Here is a 27,111-nt window from a genome sequence, read left to right on the forward strand (position 1 = left end):
TCTGTTCAACAACGTATACCATAAAAAATGAAAATGTGAGTAAACACAGACTAGGAGAAGGCCTTTATCACAAATAATCTAAAGGTTCAGGATATAAAAAAAAAATTCTACCTATCAATACTACAAATACAAAACAAAAACAGAAAAATAGGCAAGATATACAAACAGGCAATTCAAAGGAGGAAACACAAGGCTACTCTTACCAGTAACTTCACTAGTAATTAGAAAAATGCAAGTTTAAACCCTCAAGTACTACTTCACAGCCACTCAACTGGCAAATATTAAACTTCACCAAATGTTGATAATGTGATGATGGCACAGAACAAGCTCTTATTCATTAGGGGCAGAACTGTAAGTTGATACAACCACTTGGGGGTTAAAAAATGGCAATATCCAGTAAAGTCTAATGTGTGTACTTTCTATGACCCACAATTCCAATTCCAGATTATGCCCTAGAAAAACACTCAGACATGTATGCATGGGGAGAGAGACGCACATAAACGTACAGGGCAGCATTATTTGAAAGAAAAAAAGTGGCCTGCGATAGGATGGCTAAATGAAAAGCAAGGCATATTCATATGGTGTAGAACTACATATGTGAAAATAAAGAACTGGAGTTTGGAGGAATTTCAAACAAATGCTGTCAAAATAGTATGCCAAGTAGAAGCCTGTTCACAAAACTTTTAATACGTGCTATACAGTATATACACATATATGTGTGTGTGTGTATAGGTATATTTCTACACATAGGGATATAGATATACTTCCTGGGCAGTTTTCAAATACATTGATTTAATAATAGATACAGTTTACATGTGTGGATACATAATGTGTATGTGCTACATGTTATATATTATTTTGTGCATATATACCTGTATTTATGATAATGACTACCATAAAATGTTTAACAATGGTTAGGAAGGAATACCACAGGAGAGGAAAATCTAGGAATCTGATAATGTTTCATTTATTCGCCTATATGGTCAGTACATGGGCATCCACTGCATTACTCTCTACAATTATTTATAGGCTTAAATATGTACTATTTCAAATACATACAATTTTAAAGAGCAATACACAGAAATATTTTTATTACAAAGGTTAGAGAACTAGCTCTCTGCCAAAAAGCAAATCCATGAAACAACTCACAAAAACTCAGTGACAAGCATCTTATACAAATTGACTTGATTCAAAGAATGGAAAAGTAGTTAAATGCTAGATATTCTTTCAACAAATATTTACAACACAGATTTTGAGGTTTATGTAAGTTAAAAAATTAAGTGTCCTAAATAAAATTTACAAGTGAAACTAAGACCAAAAGAGTCTTTCCAGTATACCAAGAAAATTGAAATTGAAAGCAGCCTGTGAAAGATAGGGACAAAAACTGTATATTAGAAGAATAATAAATAAGAAAAAGAAGTTACAGACAGGATAGAACAACAAAATAATAGTGACTCTGCACTATGGAATGGTAGAAATGGCTGTCAAACCTATGTAAAATATGAGAAAAGGCAGTTACAACAGTGCTGGTTGTGAAATAAAATTATCAAAGGATATTCTCCTACTTTAAATTTAAGACTGATCCTTGGGGTCTTAAGTACAGGATGAGTCACTGGGTTCAACGTGTGGGCACTCATGTAGGAGAGAAGTGCTAGCATTTCTCCAAGTACAGAGATAGTGGCTGCCCTTGGAAACCTGACTATAACTGGACAGCAACCACTCCCACCCCCCAGCCCCCCAACCCTCAACCAAGTCAATTCACCAACGCTCTCCGCTCTGGAGCACACATAGTATCTACGGCAGATGATGATAGTCACATGACTAGGCAAGTGACCTGGATCTCACAGGGGGCCGAATAGCCCAGATCCTTCAAAAGATGATTTTCTTTTTAAAAAGAGTTATTCACCAAGGGAGCTCAACATTTCCTTTGAGTCTAATAGGTTATCTAGACCAAATTTGTCCTCAGCTGTGGCCAATTTGATAGGAACTGAATTACATTCAGTGATTTGCCGTTAAAAGATAACCACATCAGCCAAAGGTAACCAAGACACATCCCTGAAAAACAAAGATCAAATGCAGGACAAAAGCCTGAAGCATCCCTCACATCAGGGGAATAAAATACTAAAATTTTAAAAATAATGACTAACAAGAAAATACCATCTTGGCTCCCAGCAGTACCAGAAGAAAGTATAATTAAAAAAAAGTTAAAGCACTGGCCTCCAGACTATACTCCCACAGTGGTACACAGGGAAGAAAAGAACATCCTGAATCCTTAGTCCTCTAATAAAAATGGCCAGAGCTGCAGGACCAAACCAGAGAAACTCATCACACCCACATGTGCAGTGCAGAGCAGACACTGGCAGCAGATAATGAAGCAAGCAGCCCTTGCACCTCCACATTTCCGGACAGATGGCTGAGGCTTTTCCCCGGAGGTTTAGGTGGGGTGTAAATAGGTTATATGTACATACAGGGTTTATTAAAGAGAAGTTCATTTGAAAAACATTTTTGTACCTTGGTACAGAATGAAGTCAAGCCATTTAGAGGTGATATGGAAGTATCCAAGCCACAAACTAAGCTGCATATTTTCATGATATTAAAACAGTGGCTGGAGTTACCTCAAAAGACTAAATATATCTGAGCCTGGGTAAGATAAAATAATGTTACAGATTTCTGAGCCATTAAGGGCAAATCACCAACTTCAAAGTTGATGTGCAAATGGATACTTACACCTCCAGAAGCTGAGAGAAATGTATCGAGCAGTCCTCAAAGCATAGTATAAACTCTATCTCAAGAATATACATTTTACTTAACACAAAGATGCTACGGAACATGAAAATAAATAAATAAATAAGAATAAATCATCAAAAAAGTCAAAGCATGCAATGGCCTGATGACATCTACACTTTTATAGTCTCCAAAGTTTTGCACTCACCCCTACTATTAGACGTACTTTAACGGAAACAACTGAGAAACACAAAGGCATATGAAATCAGCATTAGTGATATCAAAACTCTGAAAAGAAAGTAGATAATAATTCTTTACATTTAAGGAGGCTGGGAACAGAGATTTTTAGCGATTCTTGGTTCTGATTCTTACACAGATATGATCCAGGTCATCATATTCCTTCTCCCAAACTGCACTAGCTTTCTGGAGAAAAGGGTTTTTCTATTGGAACCAGAGAGCTCAGGGGCTAAGTATCTGATATTAACTAACAACAAGATGGATAGACCCTATGAGCCTTTATCCAAGTTCCTCTGTTGATAACTGGCTGAAAATGAAAATGTCATACATTCATTTTCTAATAATCTCTATGAGACAGATTATTTTAAAGCAAGACTAAAATATAGTCCAAAATAGAGAACTTTCACTTCCACAGACCACCAGAGGTTAACTGGTCTCTGGAAAATGTGTTCATAAACTCCCTCAGAACATTATTTAGTGCTTGGTTTCATATGATCTGGTCAGGATGGACAAAATGCTGTTGAACTGAACACAAAATAGCTGACGGTTCTTGCAGTGGAAGAATTATGGTCCTCCTATGTTTTCATCTTAGAATGAGTAATGGAGGATTAAGCAATTGGCTCTGATGGTCTTTGGCTAAAGAAAGAAAATTTTGCTAGGGCCTCTTCATTCAAGGGCTCCACAATGCAATCAGCAGTGTATTGAATCCCTCAGTTACTTAGTAATCTAAGAGACACTCAAAGTAGAAAGAAAAAAGAAGCTAAACTAAACTCAGAAGTGTGTTTCTAAATGACAAATACTCATCAAATGAAGCTGTTAATGTTTTACAGGCAGCACATGAATATATTTCATTCTAATTAAGCCTAAACAAAAAGGCTGCTCAATCTGCTGAGACACCTTGAGTTAAAAAGTAGCTAAGAGTTTTTAAGTGCTTATCTATCAATAGTTTTGAGTATATACAGATGGATTAAATTATAATAATAATTAAAACCTGCTGTTACGTAACCCCAAGCTTCAAACTAAAAGGGGGACGTATTCTACAGTGACACCTAGTGGCAAAAGGTAATGTAGTAGCAGGACACCCAGACAAAATAAACAGGGAGATGGAAAGCTGCTAGGAGATACAGGGAGTTAAGGGGTGATACTCAAAAGGGAAAAACTAAACAAACAAACAGAAAACATTACACATACGAGTGTCTACAAAATAAGCCCAAAATGACATCATGATCCTTCTTTGTCAAACTATTTTCAAATCAATAAATTTGAAAAAGGCTTCCCCTGGGCCCAACTGGCCATGCAAGTCCAGTTCTATATGCAAAATAAAGGTAGGAAGTCTAATTTATTCATGTTTCTTTTATATTATAAAGAGTAAAACTGAAAAAAAAGTAAAATTGAACTCTGTAGAAAACCATTTTATCATTTTTCAGCTTAAGCTGAAGAAAATAAAAAGCAGACACTTGCTTTAAAAATCTGTGATATAAATTCCCCAAATTCCAGCTTCCAAACATCACTTTTCAGCAAAAAAACCACCAAGATAAAGTTTGGCCAGGAAAAAAAAAAAAGAAATCACCTTTTCCCTAAAATGCATGTTTCAAATGACTGAGTTCTTTTTTCCCCACACGTTTACACAACAACTTAAGAAATAATAATGTTTAATGTGACCAATGCCGTCATTTTCTGACTCTCAATATAAGACATATCAAAAAACGTACTATTTGAACACATATACTTCTTCTCAAACTAAAATTTCAAATAGTGTTTCAAATAGAATTTTTGTCAAGGGAAATGTAATTGGTGATAGGACAAAAGCATAGTTTTCTCCAATAATTAAATGTAGTACTCATGGAGACAGCCAGAAGAAAACTTGATAATCTAGTTCAACTCCAATTACATACTAGAGAACCTAAAATTCAAGCATGGCAAAATGAATAACAAAACCTGGGTTCTTAGTCTCGGTTCTTCCAGTAATTAGTTGAGTTTCCATGAACTAAACAACCTTCAATGAACTCGACAACTTCTCTGGGCATTAATTTCCTCATCTGTATGATTTGAGCAGGAAACTAAATGGGTCTCACAGTATGACACTGCTAAAAAGTCTTTGATTTTCCCAGTAGAAGGAAATGGTTCGCACAACGTCCGTACTTTAATGACCAGGTAAACAGCATTAAAAGAAAAGCCGGCTTTATCTTTCGAGTACAGCCTACTATACACGACACTGCACTTTAACTGTTTAGGATGATGGAAGGAAATGGTTTCCATACCCAGAGCCTTCTATCTGGCACACAGTAAGAACTCAGTATCTACTGGAGAAAAAAAAAAAAGGTTGCGGATATGCGGATAAAGAATACTCATTACGTCACATGCAGGGTTCCAATATCAACTTTTGTTTTCGTATCACGGGCATTCCTCCCTTTTACATATTCTTTTACATACTATGTCTGTTTCATGACTATTAGAGAATCAACGTGTAAAATGCTTAAAAGGCTGTAGATCCTCAAATATGGGCAGAGTTTGTTCTAAAATGCCTGAGTATGAAAGTCAGGAGAAGTTAATTTAAGTTACTGCATTTCCTAAACCTATCTCTTGCCTGTTAAAATGCTTCAGATAGTTATGGGGTAGGTCTAGAAACGTGAGACACATTTCCCAGTATTAGTTCTCACCAATAAGAGGCCATATAAAGTGACTTCCCTCAGATGCAATCAGCCCTCTCCTCATAAACACAAAAATGAAATGGAACGAAGACATGCTTCTCTGGCAAATAGCTACAGAAACCTTTTGAAAACAACTAACATTAAAGTTGTTCATCAGCTTTCTCTGCTTAGTGCCCTTAGAGGCACAATGGGTTCTTCTCATTTAGGGATGTTAAAAAAGAGTAGCCTCAGTCGGCTGAGGCAATTAATCTATCCCTCTGCAGGTTTAAGTAAGTGACATTTAAGAACAAGTGAAAAAGGAACACAAACTTTCACTTATGTCAAAGGTGAATTAATATGCTTGCATTGAACTTCAAACTGTGTGTACATCTTTACATTTAGAATACAAATATTAGTCCTTAAAATGTAAATTTGTGCAATGGATTTAATGCACTACTTTCCCCATTTAAATCCATTCATTCATTCACTACTCAAATCTTTACTGAGCACCTATTATGGGAAAGGAACATTCTAGGAGCTGGGGATACAGAGAGAATGAGCCAAAGACAACACACATGAAAGTAATAAGACAAGTTCAGATAGTGACAAGTGCTATAAAGAAAATACTTCTTTGACTATAGCTGATTCATTTTCTTGGTATATTATGAATGCATGATCTGAAGATCTCAGAAAACAAAGAGTCTAAATCACTTCAAGTGAAGTTTACAGCTCACATTCCATACACATGTGTATTGCAGTTTCAATATCCCAAATATGAGTCAAAGGAAGTATAAAAGAAACCGAGAACCACTGAAATATGAGACGAAACATTTAAAAATCTGTTCTCTCTGCTGGATATGCACACGGACGAGGAGAAAGGTGAATATCCAATCGATTTTTATTTTAAGTAAAAGTGGTAAAAATACAGACGCTCGTTCAGTATTTCACGACATTCTATTTTAAAGGCAACTGCAACGCATATTAAGAAAGCTACATACAAGCAAAAATATTTAAAATAATTTCCGAGAGCATTCAAATCACTCCCAACTTCTTCCCTCCCCCTGCCCCCCGGCGCCCCCATTTTCACCTCCTTTGAGTTGCTCTGAAACGCTGCTGGTTAGGCAGGAACTCACTTTCCCTGACTTTGGCTCATTTTCAACTCCCCAAAACACGCAAGGCAAACGATAAATTGTTCTCTTACTCCCATGTTCAATTCCACGGAAAGCCAAGAAACAGTCGTTCAGCAACCTCTGTCTCGGCTGCGCCCTGCAGGTGAAGGAACCGCTGGGAAGGGGCTCCCCGAGACTACCATCCCGAGGGCTCGGACCCCGGTCCGCCTGGCCCCTCGCCCGCCCGCCAGGCCCGCCGAATGCGGCCTCCGCCCCGCGCGCCTAAAGGAGGAGCGTCGCGGGGGATGGAGGCGGCGCGCGGTGGGACCTGGGGAGATGCACCCGCAGCGTCCGCCGCGCCAGCCGGCTCCCTACCCCGAGGCGAGGCCCCAGATCCCCGCCCCGCAGGGCCTCTGACCTCTCCGGGCCCCGGGGCTGCTGCTGCCCCCGCTGCTGCCCGCACTCGTGCTACCGCTGCCGGAGCCGCTGCTGCTGCTGTTGCCGCTGCTCTTGGCATTCTTACGCTGGGCCATTGCACGGTCCGCGGGGGCTGGTGAGGGCTGGTGGACCTCCTTCAGTGCGCGGGGGTACACACGCGACGCGGGAGCCGCTGGCGGCAGCGGGCCGCTGGAGCGGGTTCGGGCCGCTGCTCCTGCAGCAGACCCCGTGCCTCAGCACCGCCTGCCGCACCTGGGAAGACTTCACCCGCGTGCCCGCTGCGCGCGCCCGGCCTCGCGTGTACGAACTTGTGACTCCCTCCCGGGGCGAGAGAGCGCGGCTCGCCGCCCGACGGCCACGCCCCTTCCCGGCCTCGCCCCGCCCCCGGAAGGCTGAGTGACGGCGCCTGGGACCCAATCGCAAGGGCCCTTACGAGGCGGCGGTACCCTGCCGCGCTCCCCGCCCCTGCTCACTTAGGGCTGTTCGGGCGCTACGCAGCTGCCTGTGAGCGCGAGCCTCTTTCGGCTTTCCAGTTTGTCTCGGTCCTTTGGAACGTGGCAAACGTGGAAGCCGAGAGGGCTCTCGCGAGCGTTGGCAGACCCCGCTCCATAGGGATGGGACAGGGCGCGGTGCGGAATAGGTGGACACGTGGGCCGCCCGTGGGCGGAGTGCGCCGCTTCTAGGCCTTTCACTGTGGATTTTGTCCCCTTTCCGTATACAAAGAAAGGAAGGAGTGCAGTCTCGCTTCTTGCGAAAGAGATCCCTATTTCTTGTCCTGATTAATACTAAGACATTTCTGGAATGGTGATATTAGGACTAGTTCAATGCTTAAACCGTAGTAGTTCATCCATTTGGTGCTGAAGCAGGAATTTAGTTCGTTTGTGCCATCAGTATTTTCAGAGACTCTTAGTTAAGGAATGAAAATGCAAATGTGACACAAAAAGTTCATTTTCTTACCCTGGATGGCACCCTCTGTCTGAAATCCCTGGCTGCTTTGCTAACGCCTGGGCCTGTGCTGCCTGAGAATTCCCAACAGAGTATTAAAATGTCTTGACACGTGGTTGAACCAGACAAGGACTTGAGATCAGCGACGTCTTTATCATCTTTGTGTCACCATTGCTAACACCATGCCCAATGTGTAATAGGCAAGCAAGAAATGCTTAGTGATTTGATACATTTCTGTCAATTGCTGAACCCACAGCTCTTGATCATGTTTCGTAGCAACCCCTGGGAGTGTCTCAGGAGGGCTCAGGGACCAGAGAGAGCAGTTGTATTGTGGCATCTGGTTTCATTCCTCTTTTCCAGCCCCACAAACCCACCCACCCCCGCCTTCGGAAGCACTCCCGCCTCCCCCCGGCCCCATGCCTTTTCACCTGTGGATGGTTGGATGCTGCTTGACCCTGCTCTGATGATGCACAGAAACCCCCCAAAGGTCATGTTGCAGAATAAAGAGAATGCCTTTCTTTACCTTTTGTCAAATAGTGTTAGGCTATTATCAAGAGACGGTGGGAGGGGAGAGTTCACAGAGTTTTTATTGAAGTAGCTCTCTCAGCTTTTATCTTGTGGCATCTCCTTCTGCCTCCATATATCCTTTCTCCCATTCAGGGCCCCCTTACAACCCTCTATTATATTATCTCAATGAAGGAGGTGGAGAACTGGATTAAGAAATAAATCTGAGTGATGGTGCTTCATATAAACTAAAAATGAGAGCTAAACTTCAAAACACAATGCTCTAGCCACCCCCCACACCGAAGATATTTTTACCCTTAAATTCTCACAAAACCCTGTAGTCATATCAATTTTTTAAAGAAATTAGATACTGGAAGCTCAGAGAGATAAAACAAAGTAGGGTCACTGTATTAGTCCGTTTTCACACTGCAGATAAAGACATATCCCAGACTGGAAAGAAAAAGGGGTTTAATTGGAGTTACAGTTCCACATGGCTGGGGAGGTCTCAGAATCATGGCAGGAGGTGAAAGGCGCTTCTTACATGGAGGTGGCAAGAGAAAATGAGGAAGAAGTAAAAGCAGAAACCCCCAATAAACCCATTAGGTTTCATGAGAATTAATTCACTATCATGAGAATAGCACAGGAAAGACCGGCCCCCATGATTCAATTACCTCCCTCTGGGTTCTTCCCAAAACACATGGGAATTCTGAGAGATACAATTTGATGTTGAGATTTGAATGGGATCACAGCCAAACTATATCATTCTGCCCCAGTCCCTCCAAATTTCATGCCCTCACATTTCAGAACCAATCATGTTTTCCCAGCAGTCCCCCAAAGCCTTAACTCATTTCAGCATTAACCCAAAAGTCCACAATCCAAAGTCTCATCTGAGACAAGGCAAGTCCCTTCTACCTATGAGCCTGTAAAATCAAAAGTAAGCTAGTTACTTCTTAGATACAATGAGGGTACAGGTATTGGGTAAATACAGCCATTTCAAATGGGAGAAATTGGCCAAAACAGCGGGGTTACAGGGCCCATGCAAGTCTGAATTCGAGTGGGGCAGTCAAATTTTAAAGCTCCAGAATTATCTCCTTTGACTCCAGGTCTCATATCCAGGTCACTCTGATGCAAGAGGTGGGTTCCCATGGTTTTGGGCAGCTGCATCCCTGTGGCTTTGCAGGGTACAGCCTCCCTCCCAGCTGCTTTCACGGGCTGATATTGAGTGTCTGCGGCTTTTCCAGGTGCACAGTGCAAGCTGTCAGTGGATCTACCATTCTGGGGTCTAGAGGATGGTAGCAGTCTTCTCACAGCTTCACTAGGCAGTGACCCAGTATGGACTCTGTGTGGGGGCTCTGACCCCACATTTCCCTTCTGCACTGCCCTAGCAGAGGTTCTCCATAAGGGCCCTGTCCCTGCAGCAAACTTTTGCCTGGGCATCCAGGCGTTTCCATACATCTTCTGAAATCTAGGCGGAGGTTCCCAAACCTCAATTCTTGACTTCTGTGCACCTGTAGGCTCAACACCACGTGGAAGCTGCCAAGGCCTGGAGCTTCCACCTTCTGAAGCCACAGTCTGAGCTGTACGTTGGAGCCTTTCAGCCACAGCTGGAGTGGCTGGGACAGTCACAAAGCTAGTAAGTGATAGAGGAGGGATGTGAACTTGGTTGGACTGGCTCCAGAGTCTATACTCCAAATTATTCCTCCTGGATAAGACATAGTTTTGAGTGGAGAAAGTCTCACCTGGCTCCCTTTTCAGTTAATGGATGTCTCCAGGAAGCCTCCTTGGTCCTACCTGCAAAGATAGGTCTGAAACCCAGTGGTAAGTGCTTATCAAAGCCTATCTTTTTAAGGAAATCAAATTTGTTTTATAGCTAACTCCAAAATGCCATTAAGTGATGCTTTGCTCCTGCATTTCCAGAAACTAAATCTGGTACCCCTGACAAGGTACATTGCTGTGTATCTTGGGCAATATCAGGCCAAAATAGAGGTTTTAGTAAATATGAATCACAGAAAGAAAGAGGCTACCTAGCGCTTTCTTGTATCCTGAGGAAAAAACTATGATAACATTTATGTGCTCAGTATTATCGAATAAAACTTAAATCAGATGCCATCAGTTCTAGACACAGTTTCATTTCAGGGACTGAATTCCCTCAAGCTAAGTAACAGAACTATACATTTTATATCTGTCTGTACTTCCCATATTATGGGCATCAAAAAACGCAAAGCTTACTTAGGATTCATATATTTCTTTACAAAGGACATTTTCTCAGCATGGTTGTGAAAAAGACAAAGTATCTTTTAGTATCTTTTAAATTAAAGGAGAAGTCAAATGTCCCTTGTTAGCTTTTCCTCTTTTCTGTAATTTTCAAGCAAACTATGAAGAACCCTGGGTGAAATAATGTTAAAAGGACCATAAAGACAAGACTTATCTAGGACAATTTATTAAAATACTAATTTAATAGAGCTTTTGAACTAGGTCAAATGTGTCTTTCAGGTATTTCCATAAACCTTCCACTGCCTTCAGTGGGATTTGCAAGTGAGAACTGGAGGACACCATTTGCCCTACTTTTTTTTTTTTTCCATTCTGATGACACTTTACAACCTCCAGTCAAATTCCTTCCAAATTAATATTTCTGGACTTACTTATACCTACTATAGCATCGTTTTAAAAATTCCACTTTAACCTGCTTCCTAGAAAATGCCTCTCATTTCTATGCAGTCTTCCTACTGTGAAGTTTTATTATTGCAAACTGGAACTGAGTATTTCCTCATCTTTATTTGCCATAGTAAGACCATAGTGGAAAACAATAAATTTCAACTGGTCATGATTCATTTATATGTTTTTCATATTATATTAGTGAAATTTGTTGCAACGAAAGGATATTGGTAAGTATAGGAGGATTTTGAAGGCATTCCCTACTCAGTGTTTTCAAAGCAATTATCCTCATATGAGTCATATCTCAACACGCAAATGAACTGTCATTTTCACCAAACAGCTTGACTTCAGATTACCTAGAAAAAATAAGCCTGACTAATATCTACATCATAAATAAATAGAATAAATTTATATGAGCAGAAGTGATTTTAAATCCAGTCTAAAATGGATTTGAGTTAGTACTATTGTGTTACGATATGGTAAAAGGATCTGAAGTCACATTAGTTAAGAAACCTATCGTTTCCTTTTTCCTTTCAATTCTTTAAATTTCCTATCAAGATTGGTACTTCTTAGAGCCAAAGTTCCTTTCTATCAAATAACATTTAAGTAAGTGCTATTGCCAGTTCTTGAGTTTTCTAGCACAGGGAAATGATGGAATTAACTGACTCTTCTTAAGTCTCAAACTTAATGCCAGAAAGAAACTTAAACATGGAGAAAAAGCCAAACATTAGAGAATAACAAGAAATTACAGTCATGGCAATTCCATAGTATATAAAGGACATATTAATGTGATTTAGGAGTAGTTAGAAAGTAAGAGGAAAAAAGGAAACAATGTGGATAAATCTCAATAATTCAATTGTTTGCAAGATAATAATTTTACTTAAACTGTATTTACTTCAAGGATCATGTGAGAGAGTGTGTGTGTGTGTGTGTGTATGTGTGTGTGTCTAAGTAAAGTAATTATTTCTTTGTCTTTCATGAAAATAACCAGCCTCTTCCATTGGATACAAGTCCCTTATCTAAAGAAAAGTATCCTGAAACTAGCTTCTAGAATCCTCCAATGTCATCAAATCTAAATATATAAATCAGAAGGATTTGCCTTAAAATGAATAGTGTTATTACAATATGCAAAACTGGATCAATTAGTCAACCTAAATTCTTGACAGTTGACGGGAAATCACACATACACTACATAAAATTAGTACTAACACAGTCCTTTTTGCACTGTCATCATTCTGACTTGACTCTATTCTGCAATTTCATAACCACATGACAAATATTACCAGCTCATGCCAAAAAAAAAAAAATCCTGAGAGACTTTGCCAAAGAGCTTGCAAGCATAAAAAATAGAGAGGATCTCCGTGTATCATTGCAACAATATTTTATTAACCTAAAGACCACTACTAATGTATTTGAAATTCTACAGTATTTCTTTACTTTAAGAAGTACAATATCCATTACTTTAAAAAATTATTTCACGACATATTGTGGCAAATAAACAAGTGGTCCAGAATATTTTGTCATTCTTGGTGAAACTGCTATAATACTGACTTCATCACATAACAAAGTCATTTCTCTTTTGGCAAATCCGTTTCAGTTAGAGACATGCACCAATATCCTAGATGTTTACTAAAGCTACTTCTCCTAGCCCCAGAAAGCATATTGATCAAGTAAAATTTAGTGGAAGTTGTTTCTAAGCAGCTGTCTCACAAATTATACAAAATTCTGTTTTTTCTACTTTTTAAGCTACACGTATTGCACTTAGTTTTTCTGACTGCAATACAAACGAAGAATTGAGTAATGCAGCTACCAAAAGGTATGCATATAAAAGCAATTGTCTGAAAACCTAAGTATAGAAGGTTTGGCTGATTAGACGTATCCCAAGAGATTGATTTTTTAAAATTCTCTTTTCCAAATTTGAGAAAATAGAAATAAAATATGAATACCTCAATATAGCACTTGGGCTTATGTGAAAATAAACTAAGTTACAAATAATATTAAGGAAACTATGTTCAGGCTACAGACCATAAGAACTGTTGACATTCTCAACTCCATATCCCTGGTGAGCAGGACAGTGTCTAGAGTGGAGTAATTATGTAAACATTTTCACCTCGGACTCTTTGAGCTTGTTATTCCTCAGCCCAGGGTGTGCTTTCTCGCAGAGGGCCACCAGACTCTTTACTCGTCACCCTCTTAGTTTAGCCCTTCAGCCCTGCAGTGCCTCTCCAGCTGCAGAAGTTTTGGTGAGAACTGTATGTGTTGGTATGAAATGGTTAGCCATTAAAACACTGGGCAGCTGCAGGTGAGAGCTTATGTTTGACAGTAACAAGGAAGAAGACATATAAAGTCAATGTCTTGTTAACAGAAGGGTAACAAGTAGTACTTTTTTACAAGTAGTACTCGACCGAAAAGGATTATTTTCTTAAAAATAGGTAGAGATAGCCCATTTATCATTTATCCCATCATACAAATGCAGGCAGCCATGAATAGCTGAAGTAAGAAATCAAAAAGCAAGCATAGGAAGAAAATGAACATTGTATGGATCTGTGCAGTAATCACTTAGGGAATATGGTAGCTTGATGTAGATAAAGAACTACATTTAAGGAATACCTACTTAAAATGTGAAACCTAACCAATGTTAAACAGATAGGCTGCCAACTCTCTGCAATTATGATAGCTTCACAAAATCGATGTGACTTCAAATCAGAACAGCATAAGACAGAGAAGATCATCTATGAATGACATAAAACTAGGAGGGGAGACAGCGGAAAAAAAAAGATTTGTTCCATTAGCTAAGTTTGACTGGGTCTTTTTGTTTTTTTCTATTTCCAAATTAGGAGAGGTTGGATCTAATGCCAGAATTATGGTCAATCTTATTTGTAGTTGGTTGGACATGTGTGCATGAACAATAAGAACTTGGTAAATTTCACATAAGTTGTTGTACACTGTCAGTTTATATTTCATCTAATCCTTAAAAAAAGGAAGTTAAGTCTTGAGTTAAAAGGATCATTTCAAGTATTAAAGATCTCCAAGTGGTCTCATTAGGCTCAAATTCAGGTCTGCTCAAATTCAAGGTTAGTCTCAAATTAGACTCAAATTCAAGGTTCTGCTTACTCAGAAAGAGCAGACATTAAAAACAGCAAATCTCACTGAATGATGCTTATTCAAGTCTAATTCCTGCTTGCACATGCAGGCTGACTCATAACACAGGTGGTCATAGGGGAGGAGTGGTCATCACTAAGCACTACTACGTGCTCCTCATGCCTCATCATCCTTTGCCGCCAAGCACCAAGGAAAGGTGTGCGGGATGCCTCTGTCCCCTGCCCCTTCTGCTCTTTTCTAATGGCTTTTCTCCTTCAAACTGCCTTTAATGGAAACCTCATTTGACACATGTTGGGCACAAAGAAAAGGAGAGAATTCAGAGTCACCTGTAGGTCTCTTACCCTCTGGCCATTTTTCTCTGACCTGTCATCAATGAAGGCCTGGGAGATACTGTGGACTCAGAATTAAAACATTTTCCTTGGTTGAGGCTAAAAGGTGGGTTAAAAGTCCTGTAATTCTTGAGAAGAATCCCCACCAATCAACAGAAAATCCTCCTTCCTCCTGTCCCCACTCTCAGGACTGCCAGGGAAAATGCAAGTTGTTGGGGTAGAAAGATGGCATGTTCAGCATGACTGGCAAAAATTTGGCCTGCCTCTGGCTCTGATCCTGCAGAATAACAATTCTGTAATAAATAAGGCACCAAGCCAGAGATATTGGCCAAAGGAATTTACAACTGGGAGTAGGGGGTGGGGTGACATTACCAATAGGCAACAGTCCAAGGCCTGCAAAGGACGCTGTACTGACAGAATTCCATCTCTCTCTGACCCACTGTTTTCTGCAAGGCAAGCACAGCAACCATTTCAGAAGCCCTCACTCCAGACTGGGCATACCTCTTTTCAGTTATTCTAGCAGAAGTGGAGAAGAGGTTCTTGCCGTTGCTACCATCTGCAGGTAGTAATCAGAATTTAAGATAGTTAAGGAGAGAATTGCTATATGGCAGATGTACCTGACAGCAATAACATAACTTAAGCATACCTTGAGAATAACCCTATGATCTAAAAAGAATGTGTGTTCAGAGTTCCAAACTAAGGAATCTGGGAGTGGCCAACCTGAAAATTCATTTCTTATCTATGAGCAAAATCTAAACCTCTAGCCCATTCCGTGGAAGGCAGGCTGTAGAGGGGATGGAGGCCCTTTGTTTTGGGTTAAATGAAGGTTGCCAAGTAGAGGTTGCTAGGGGGAGGGTACTAAGTGAAAATGCTATGTAAACTACTTGATTTTTTATAAGCAGTTGTGGTTCTCCTGCCCAGGGCACTGCCAGTGGACCCCTTGTATTAAGTCCTCTTAATAAACCCTATGTCTTGTTTGCCGGCTCCAGTTCCCTTCTTCGGCCTTTGAACCTGGTGCCTTCCCTACTGAAGTTAATAGGGGGCCAGCATGACAACCTCATGTTACTCCTTCTGATCCCCTCCCAGCCTTACAGGGCCTACCACATTGTCAGCTGGTCCTTGGGCCAGTGGTGGGTAATGTAACGATCCTTTGTGATACCTTCGCTGCAATATTCCCTGCACCGAAAAGATTACCAGTCTCCAAAGCCATGATTCTGTGGTTGCCCTGAACACTCTCCAACTGTTTTCTGAATGGCCAAAAGCTGGAACAATAACCAAAAGATGGAAGTGCCATTTCCCCAACTTATGAGATAATAGTCTCATGGCAGTGACTGATAGCTGGTTTCCCGCACTGTCCCTGACTCTTCCTAGGCTTTCTTCCACATTTTCTTACTTCCTTATTGCCAACTCATCCCCCTCAGAAGTCCAAATGTAATTAGAACTGTCAAGAAGGATTCCAGAGTTCCTCGCTTTATCCTGTGCATCTTCGGGGACACTGCCACTGTCAGTACGTTCCTTCTAAAGGGACAGGGGGCAGAGCTACAGGGACATGGCACTTTCACTCCAACTCAACCTCTGTCACCCCTGATGAGCTCTCCCCATGCTCAGGAATCTTGGGGTCCAAGGCCTCTCTCTTCTCCATCTCCATGTTCCAGTTTATAAATTAGATTTGCTCCCAATTTCTTAATTCGTGAAGTTTCCTCTGCCTAACCATTTTCAAGGAAACTGAATATTTGTGTTTATCTGTAATCATGTAGCATTACCAGCTCTATTCAAATTTTAGTGCGCAACAAATTTTCTGCTTGTAAAAATGACTCATTTTCTCTATATTTTACTTCTGAGATGGTATAATTAAAGCAGTGCTAATTGATCCAATTAAATGCTGTGTCCCCAGTATAAACTAGGCAGGCATGTGCAAGACTCTTTCATATTCTATGTTACACATTGTTATAACTATTCCCTGATTGGGGTTAGAAAGTCATGGCTTCTGAATATCAGAGAGAGAGAGAGAGAGAGAGAGAGAGAGAAATAGCATTTAACTAAGAGTGACAGAAATCTGATTCTGCCTCTAACTAGCTGTACTGTGGAACCCCAAGAAACTCACTTGGCTTCTACTGTATCACTTGTCTCATATGCTAATAGTGGCTTGTCATCATGGATTCCTATGTCTTTAATAATCTGATGAAAGCTATGGACCATTATGAGAAATATTATCATAGCCATAAAGTTTCCTAGACAATTTTAGAGACTCATGTGCCCAAGGTTAAGAATATCCACACTAGAAGATAAGGTTTCTTCTCCCCTCTCACGTTCCATGATATTAAGCCTTGGTAACTGCTATTGGAAATGGTCTTTCGCATTTTCTTAGTCTATTCATAAGGCTAATGGCTGAGGGTGGCAAATGAGTTGTCTTGTATCCAAGGACACTTTGAATACTATCAACTACAGTGTGAAGAGAATGCTCAAGATCTCTACATAAAATATAAATGTGGTTATAACAATGATTCTATTACTGATGCGGTGGATTTACTCAGTTTGACTGCCTTTCACACAATATGAAACTTTCCTGGAGACTGCACTGTGATAATTAATAAGAAAAGTTCCTTGGAAACTATAACGTGCTTTACAAAATGTAACCAATTGTTTACTTCTTAATTTTATGACCTAAATTAATACTATAAAGACATTAAATTTTTCTATAGCAATATCACTACATACTTAATTTTAACCAAGTTCAATAACTATCCTGCTGGATCTAGGGGAAAACAATCAGCTAGAGTCATGAGAAGTTTTTGAAGAAACATAAAAATTTAACAGTATGCCTTCTCTGATATTTCCTTCTCCTTTACTGTAAACTTCCCTTCTTTCCTTAAACATTTCTTGACCCTTGACATATCAGACAGTACCCTGTGAACTATAGCAGCATTCCCCAACCTTTTTGGCACCAGGGACCAGTTTTGTGGAATGGGGTGGGGGTGTGAGGGGATTGTTTCAGGATGAAACTGTTCCACCTCAGATCATCAGGCATTAAATTCTCATAAGGAATACACAACCTAGATCCCTCTGATGTGCAGTTAACAATAGGGTTTGTGCTCCTGTGAGAATCTAATGCCTGTGCTGATCTGACAGGAGATGGCCCTCAGGCGGTAATGCTAGTTCGCTCACAGCTTACCTCCTGCTGTGCAGCTCGGTCCCTAACAGACCACAGACCAGTACCTGTCTGCAGCTCCAGGAGTTGGGGACCGCAGAGCTATAGTACAGGGCAGGTACCATGTAATTCCATGGTACATGAGTTAGGCTATACAATTGCTGTCAAAAAGATCTAACACTGAAAATTTCATCTAGTTCAACCTGTGAATATACTGTATAGTCCCTTCTACAAACATTTCTTGAGTGTTAGCTTCCTGCCAGTTACTATAGCAAATGCGTGTGAACTTTGTTCTCAAGTGTTTATGTTGTTTTGAAAGGAGACTAGCATGCAAACTAATGATCTCAATACACAGTGCTACCTTCTGCCTCTGCCTGCAAAGGTGGCATAGACAAGGGAGCAAGGAGTACAGGAGGAGTAAGCCACAGCGGCTCCATGCATACCATATAAAAGTCCTAGGATTCCAGTGTTGTAAATGAGTCTTCAAGACCATGTTGTTAAACATTTTCATTTTACAAATGAAAAAATTGAATCCCAAAGAGCGACAGTGACTTACAAAAGGTTGCAAAGTCAGTTAACACAGAACTAGAATTCAAGTCACCTTACAGTGTGCACTTTCAGCAACGGAGATATTACCCCATTAAGGTAAAAATTGGTTCTTTTGGGAAAAATATTAAAGTTTACAATGGCCACCGCCTATCTCAGTCTGTTTATTCTGCTATAACAAAATGCCACAAACTGGGTAACTTATAAATAATAGTTATTTATTGCTCACAGTTCCTGAAGCTGGGAATTCCAAGATCAAGGAGCCAGCAGGTTAGGTGTCTAGTGAGGGCTGCTCTCTGCTTCCAAGATGGTGCCTTGTTGCTGCATCCTCCAGAGGGGAAGAACCAAAGACAGTGAACCAATTCTCTCAAGCCCTTTTGTGAGGACCTTAATCCCATCCATGAGGGCTCCACCCATGTAACTCAATTCGTTCTTAAAGGTCCCAAGTCTTTTTTTTTTTTTTTTTTTTTTTTTTTGAGATGGTGTCTCGCTCTGTCACCCAGGCTGGAGTGCAGTGGCATGATCTCAGCTCACTGCAACCTCTGGCTCCTAGGTTCAACTGATTCTCCTGCCTCAGCCTCCTGAGTAGCTGGGATTACAGGCGCACTCCACCACACCCAGTTAATTTTTGTATTTGTAGTAGAGACAGGGTTTCACCGTGTTGGCCAGATGGTATCGATCTCTTGACCTCATGATCCGCCCACCTCGGCCTCCCAAAGTGCTGGGATTACAGGAGTGAGCCACTGTGCCCGGCCACCAAGTCTTAATACTATCACGTTGACAATTCTGTTTCAACATGATTTTTGGAGAGGACAAAAATATTCAAACCATAGCACCTCCAAAGAACCATAGCACATAAACAGATATGTAGTATATCTATAGTATTACATTTTCATGGGATGAAGGACAATTATGAAAAAAATAAACATCTAAAAGGCTTCTTGTGGGGATGAGTAGGGCACTAATTTTAGAAAAGCTTGAGAAACTCATAGCCAGGCCACTGTTCCTTCTATAGTGACACTTCCTCTTTACTCCATGGTCCTGAATATTATTTTATTTATTGTTTAGCTTTCTCTTCTCTCCTCTTCATATTTTCTCCTTTTCTTTTTCTATAATCAGTTCTTCCTTCCATTCAACCATTATAGTTTTATGAGGGCTAATTTGTTTTTTTGATTTTTAATTTGTGTAAATGTCAGGGGTACAAGTACAGTCTTGTTATATGGATACATTACGTATTGTTTAAGTCTGAGCCTTTAGGGTATCCATCACTTGAATAATGTACATTGAACCCATTAGGTAATTTCTCAACCAGAAGAACTGTTCCACCTTCCCAAGTTTCCAGTGTCTATCATTCCACACTGTATGTCCATGTGTATACATTATTTAGCTCCCACTTATAAGTGAGAACATGTGGGATTTGACTTTCTGTTTCTGAGTTGTTCCACTTAAAACAGTGGCCTCCAGTTCCATTCATGTCATTGCAAAAGACATGATTTCATTCTTTTTGATGGCCGAATAGTATTCCATTGTGTATATATGCCACATTTTCTTTATCCAGTCATCCATTGATGAACACTTAGGTTGACTGAATATCTTTGCTATTGTGAGTAGTGCTGTGATAAACACAAGAGTGCAGGTGTCTTTTTGAAATAATGATCTCTCTTCCTTTGGTTAGATACCCCCGAGTGAGATTGCTGAATTGCATAATAGTTCTATTTTTAGTTCTTTGAGAAATCTCTATACTATTTTCCATAAAAGTTGTAATAATTTACATTTTCACCTACTGTGAGAGTAATAATTTACATCCTCACCAACATCTGTTATTTTCTGACTTTTTAATAATAGCCATTCTGACTGGTATGAGATGATATTACAAGGGCTAATTTGTTTTTAGTGGATTACTTATGTTCAGGCACTGTACTTTCTAATATGGGTGACTGTGAAACAGGAAATACAATCTCCCAAGTTTATTTTTTTGTCTAAAAAAAGAAATTCTTATTTAAAAATCAAATGCATAAAGGCAGTTTTACTTATATATTTGTTTATTTGCTTTTTAGACAGAGTCTTGCTCTGTTGCCCAGGCTGGAGTGCAGCAGCGTGGTCTCAGCTCACAGCAACCTCCGCCCCCTGGGTTCAAGTGATTCTCCTGCCTCAGCCTCCTGAGTAGCTGGGACTACAGGCACATGCTACCACACTCAACTAATTTTTGTATTTTTAGCAGAGATGGAGTTTCTCCATGTTGGCCAGGCTGGTCTCTAGCTCCTGATCTCTGGTGATCTTCCTGCCTCAGCCTCCCAAAGTGCTGGGATTACAGGAGTGAGCCACCATGCCCAGCCTTGCATTTTTTACTTATTACTGAAAAAAACCTTTTTATGATTAGTTATCCATCTATTTATGTACATATGTACAGTTGGAATTCATTCCAAGGGCTTGCAGTTGAGCTCTCGTTCTATTTTATTATCTACATATGTATATAAATAGATGGAAATAGATATTAATGACACCGGGCATGGTGGCTCACACCTGTAATACCAGCACTCTGGGAGGCCAACGTGGAAGGATCACTTGAGCCCAGGTGTTTGAGACCAGCCTGGGCAACACAGTGAGACACTGTCTCTACAAAAAATAAACAAAAATTAGCCAAGTGTCATGGTGTGCGCCTGTAGTCTTAGCTACTTAGAAGGCTTAGGTGGAAGAATCACTTGAGCCTAGGAGATAGAGGCTGCAGTGAACTGAGATTGCACCACTGCACTCCAGCTTCGGCAACAGAGCAAGAACCTGTCTCAAATAAATAAATAAATAATAGACATTAATGAGCAATGAGCATTTATTATGTGTCTGGCACTAGCGCTTGCTTTACATGAGTTTATTGTCACAATCCTCACCTCACCCCTATGAAATAGATGTGATTGTTACCTAAATTTGATGAACAAGTAAACTGAGGTACCAAAACTGTTCAAAGTCACACATCTAGTAGTCAAGGCCACACATCTGATAAGTGGCAGCTTCAGGATCTGCACCCTGGCAGTCTGGTGCTAGTGCACAAGCTTTCCCCTCCACATGATCCTGATGATTCTTACTCAAACTTGGAGACTTTGCCGGAGCTTGCACACTTGAGCTCTTGTTTTCCTGAGAGCTAACATAGGGCACTTAGGACCCAGTTCCTGAGGTCAGCTGTAAATGTATTTCCAAGAGCTTGCAAAATTCAGGGAGCTGAAATGGCTGTGGGGAGGGATGATGATGGACCCTGCACAAAGGTGGGATTAAGAATTCTGAAAAGCACAGGAAAATCCATACTGGAAAGATGATGGGATGTAGTCCAGAGGTCAAAGGTCAAGAGCTCTTATGGGAACAGCAATGGGCAAACATGCTTAATGTTGAACTGGCTACTTACAAGTGACACCTTGCAGGGAGGACATGTGCTCTATGTCCTGATGAGAAGAAATGCTAGAATGCTGAAGAACCCTACCTCCAGAGACCAGACCCTGCCCAAGGTCCTACTGGTCTTCATTAAAGGCAGCATGTCAGTTAGGATCCGAGAGAGGCAGATAACAAGACAGAATCAGACATGTAAGAGGTATATTAAGAGAAACACCTGAGAAGGCTGAAAGGGCAGGGAGCAGGAGTAGGGGAGGGAATCTTTGGCCTGTGATGCAGCCTGATTCTTGTAAATGGAGAAAGAAAAGGAAAGAGGACTGGATAGGAGGAGCCATAGATGGTTCAGAGGAGCTCACAGAAAACCTCAACTAGGCCAATGGGAAACTCTGGCAAAGTGTGATCGTTAGAGCTCTGTCCTATGCTGGGCAGAAATGGCTGAGGTCTGTTACTGCCACCATACTTAGGGTGGGAGCAGTGGCCTTTGGTGTAAATGCCAGGACAAATCTGAAGGCGTGGCAGCCAGGGTCATTGGCCAACTGAGCTTCTCGAGGCAAGCACCCTTGAAAGGCAGTCTGAGGGGTGCACTCCCATGACCACCATAGGCACTTACTCTGGGCTATTTTCAAACACCTCACTAGGTGTCACTAGCCCCACTGAAAGATGGAGAAACATGCTCAGAGAGGGTGAGCAACGTTTCAGAAGTCACACAGATTGTAAATGGAAGATGGGATCTGAACCAAAGTCTGTCTGTTTCTGTTTGAACACATGGCCTCTCTAAGATATTTGTAACCATATTGAGGTGCTTAATAAATCCATGAATTAGGTAAGGGAAGCTTTGAATTACCATAGGGCAGAGAAGAGGCATTTCAGACAGCATAATTTCATCAATAACCTCAAGCATGAAAAACGAACTAGCAAAAACTGCATATGATCAATTCAGATAGTAGGTCATTGACATTCATGATTTAAAATTAATGGTTTCAACCATTTGTGAGACTCCTTGGTTTGTAACTCAAAATAAATTCAAATTTTATTAATAAATACAGTTGAATATTCCAGGAATAGGCAAGCTGATATTCCTGAAAGGCCTACATAGCCAGAGAGAGAACCTCATAGCTAACTTAAGAACCTTGCCTCGACTTAGCTTCCTTATCCTGAGTCATTGTCTCACATTCAGAAATGTTCATAAGGTGAACCAAGCTCTATTTCTTCTTGAAAAGTGGCCAGAAAAGAAGCTGCTAATGCTAATGATGGAAGTGAAATACCTAAAGGAGTCCTTAGCTAAAAATGAAAACGTTTAGATGAGTTAGAGTATAATGCCAAATTTATCTGTGGACAGAGTCATACCCCAAAGGGGTTTTACCATGTGGTCTTTTAAGAAAAAGATATTTGGGACCCCATTTCCAGACAGTGCTCTCACTACCACCAAAATTGCTCACTGAGCAAGGGAGAGATCTTTAAGGGACTAAAAAGGAAGAGGCCAGTTGGCTGCATTTTATGTCAAATCTTGTAGGCTATGGGGATATGTGTGAATTTGAAAGATTCCTAAAGGTCCTATACTTATCTCAAAAAAAACCATTAAAGTCAAGGATCCACTGCATTGTGGTTTCTTGATTTCTCTCCATAGACCTTCTCCCTGCTTAATGTTTTCATTTTAGAAATGGTCCCACCTTTCACGCAAATGCTCAGGCTCAGAACCTCATCCTCTCCTTTGATGCTGTTTTCCTTATAGCACACATTAAATTCTGCAGCAATTTTTTTCAGCTCTAAATGGAAAATTTATCCTACATTACAGTCACCTCTTTTCTTTTCACCTCTATCACAATTACTCTTTCCTAAACTGCCACCATCTCCTAAAAGAGCGTCCTGGATGATCTCCCAGTTTCTGTAATTCCTCTGAGAGACCGTCCTCCCCACAGCATCCACAGTGATTGGCGGGAAGCCTAAGTCAGAATTAGCAAACAGCGAAAAGCCTTCAATCATTTTCTACTTGATTTAGAAGAAGTCCAAAGTCCAATATAATTTCCAGTTAATTGTAAAAACCTATGGAGAAAACAAAATCAAATATTCTTATAAAGCATGAGTAGGAGAGGCTAATATAAAATGGTAGGCAAGAAGGTATATCTAAGAAAGTGGTGTTTAAAAGAAAACATCCTGTTCATGGCCTATAAAACCATATGTGACCTAGTCTTTGGATTCCTTTCTGACTTTATGTCCTCCTATGCTCGCTCACTCTGGTGTAGCCACACTGGCTTTTGGGCTTTCTCGAACGTGACAGATATGCTTCTACCACAGGGCTTTTGCATTTGCCTGGGACCCTATTTTTCTACACATCCATAAGGCCTCTCTTCTCTGTTCTTAGAGTCTGGAGGTCATGGACACACGGAGGCCTTTCCTGACACACCTATGACCTTGTCATTCTGTCAATCTCTACTTTCTCAACCTGATTTACTTTTCTCTCTGGTGTTTATCACCATGGCATTATAGTGTATATTTGTATATCTTTCTACTTCAGTATTTATTTATTATCTGTATCTCAGCATGGAAACATATACTCCATTAGAACAGAGAATTTGTTTCGGTCATTGTCATTTCCCCAGCACCTAAAACATACATAGTGCATAGAAGGTAGGTACTCAATAAATATTCATGGAATAAATAAATAATGACTGTCTGGACAAGGTGTGTCCTGTCTAATTAGTTGTTTAGGGGAAGCAGGCACTGGAAAGTGGGTGAAGGGTTTGTGGATTGTTTAGAGGTACCAGTTCCATTTCTTCTCCTGTGGCTACCAGAGGCTTCCCTAGCCCGTGGGGGTACAGGATGTGGCCTGTCACCATTAGATACCCAGAACACATTGATATACTTCCTGATGGAGTGGTTTATGTAGACAGCTGGGAAGAGGAAGCTATGGGTAGAATTAAGCCATGAAACAAAGCCAGCTTCATAGATAATCACATTCTCTTAAAAAAACCTGAAGATTCAGGATTGCTGAGACTGATGGGTGGCATTTGCATACTTCTATGAATAACTTTTGCTTTGTATTATACAAGCAGACAAATTCTATTATTCCTGAAGATTTCTCTTTTTATTAAAGTTTCAATCACTTTTAAGATGAATGTACCACATTTATATGGCTATTGCTTATTTTGAATAATAAAACATTTTACTCTCAGTTGTACAAAATATTAGCAGTAGCTGAAAACAGCACAGACTTAAATTATGCAAGAGGTAGCAAAGTCACCTTTTCCTGAGATAAAGTTATAATGAACAGTAACATGTTGGAGCCCAGTGAACATACTCTATCTTCATATTTTAAATGTCTATTGCCTACATGGAATTTGGCAAACAGAGACTACTGACAATTAAAGAAAAATATTAATTCATGTTTTAAAAGGTAATCATTAAGCAAAAATATTTACATCAAATTCAAAGTGAGTTTAAAACAGAGTGACACTTTTTTCATTCATTCAGTAAGAACACATCATTTGTTCTATTTATTTTGTTTATTGAAATGTGATCCAATATTGAAATGTGTTGGTTATTTTTCAGCTAATCTTATTCAATTTTATTAGTTTTTTAAGTTGTTAAGTGGGTTATGCTTTCCATACAGGTAGTAAAAATATCAGCGATTGCCAGGAGCTTGAGAGAAAGGAAAGAACACATGAAGCACAGGAGAGTTTTAGAATGGTGATACTATTCTGTATGACAATACAGTGGCAGGCCACATGACATGATGCATTTTTCAAAGCCCATGGAATGTACAACACAGGGAACTCTAAAGTTAATAATGGACTTTAGTTAATAATAATGTATAAATACCAGTTTATAAACTGTAACAAGTGCTTCATGCTAATGCAACATGCTAATAATAGGACATTGTGGGGAGACAGAGAAGTTAGGAAAGGGAGGGTATACGGAATTCTTTACTTCTGCTTAATTTTTCCTGTAAATCTAAACCTGCTCTGAAAATATAGCCTGTTAATTGTTTTAACTTTTAAAACATGACCCAATTACATAGGGTCTATAAGAAGTTCAGTTCAAATATAACAATATAAGTAGACTCAAAAGAATGGAAAATGGTATTCCATGTAAACATTAGAAATCACAAGAAGTAGACATTAAAAAGAAGTAAAGAAAATTACCTGGGACAGAAAGGGACATAATGATTAAAAGGTTCAGTCCAGTCCTGATTATAGGCATCAGGTAGCTCATGCCGATAATCCCAGTGCTTTGGGAGGCTGATAGGAACATTGCTTGAGCCCAGGAGTTTGAGATTACAGTGGGCTGGATCACTGCACTTCGGACTGGGAGACAAATGGAGACACCATCTCTCTCTCTCTCTAAATAAAATAAAATAAAATAAAAAATCCATCTACCACCAGGAAGATATAACAATTGTACTCCTGGGCATTTATCCCAGGGAGATGAAAAAATGATGTAATAATTCTGTATCTCAATTTCAGTGATAGTTACATGATATACATATGACAAAAGTGACACAGACCTACACACACACGCACACATCTTCTAATGTCAACGTCCTGGTTTTGATGTTGTACTGTGTTCACACAAAATGCAACCACTTGGGGAAACTGGGTGGAAGGGACATGGGAACTTTTTGTATTACTATCTTTGCAATTTTCTATAAATCTACAATTATTTCAAAAGCAAAAAAAAATGATGCTGGTTGATAAAGTGATTTTTCACGGCATGGTTAAATGTCATCTGGGTTGATTTTGTCTTTAGCAGCCCTGCCAGCTGCTGCTTCCTGATCCCTGGAGAACTTCCTTAAGGCGGCCTCCTGTAAGCTCTGCCAGCTGTCGCCCTCTGATTTCTGATGAACTGCATTGCAACACTCCTCTACAATCTTGCCAGCCATGGCTCTCTGGCCACCATTAAACATTTTTAAAGCAGCCCCCTACAACTTGTTGCAGGTGCAACTTTCTATCCAAAATATTTCTTTCATTTTGCCTTTTTGAAGTACCTAAGAAATGGGAAATTCTTTTCCTCATTTTCATTTGGCTTGTGTAGTTACACGTCCCAAAGGAGAAACAAAAATGCAAACACTGAGGATAGGCATATAAGGATTCTACCAGTTGGTGATGAGCTGGGAACTGAATAACTGAGTATTCAGGATGGCTGGGACATCAAAGCTGACAGGAATGTTAACAGACGAGAGTGTTTTGATATTCATGGAACAAAGGAGCAGGGCTCCAAACATTCGACTTTGATTTAATTGAGTTGCTTATATAAAAATACTGGCTGCTCACAAGAATCACCCTGGAAGCTTTAAAACATAGCAATGCTTGTCCTACCACAAACCAGTAAATCAGAATTTCTGATTTAATATATACCAGAGATACATG

At 40.2% G+C, this 27,111-nt stretch overlaps 1 protein-coding gene across 18 annotated transcripts in view; it reads right to left on the reverse strand.

The window, feature by feature from the left end:
* ASPH (aspartate beta-hydroxylase) overlaps window positions 1–7,753 on the reverse strand; it is a 214,078-nt gene extending 206,325 nt beyond the window's left edge. For 4 of the 18 annotated variants that reach the window (XM_063606778.1, XM_063606777.1, XM_055116592.2 and 1 more), the window contains exon 1: window positions 7,119–7,672. In XM_063606778.1, the coding sequence (XP_063462848.1) occupies window positions 7,119–7,233 (115 nt within the window). In that variant the 5' untranslated portion in view covers window positions 7,234–7,672. Of the gene's footprint in view, window positions 1–6,792; window positions 7,040–7,118 lie in introns of those variants that run through there. The other 14 variants (XM_034966138.3, XM_057303015.2, XM_055116590.2 and 11 more) reach the window with 11 other exon arrangements.
* Window positions 7,754–27,111: the final 19,358 nt, after the last annotated feature.

Source organism: Pan paniscus, chromosome 7, assembly GCF_029289425.2.
Source record: "Pan paniscus chromosome 7, NHGRI_mPanPan1-v2.0_pri, whole genome shotgun sequence".
NCBI classification, from domain to species: Eukaryota; Metazoa; Chordata; class Mammalia; order Primates; family Hominidae; genus Pan; species Pan paniscus.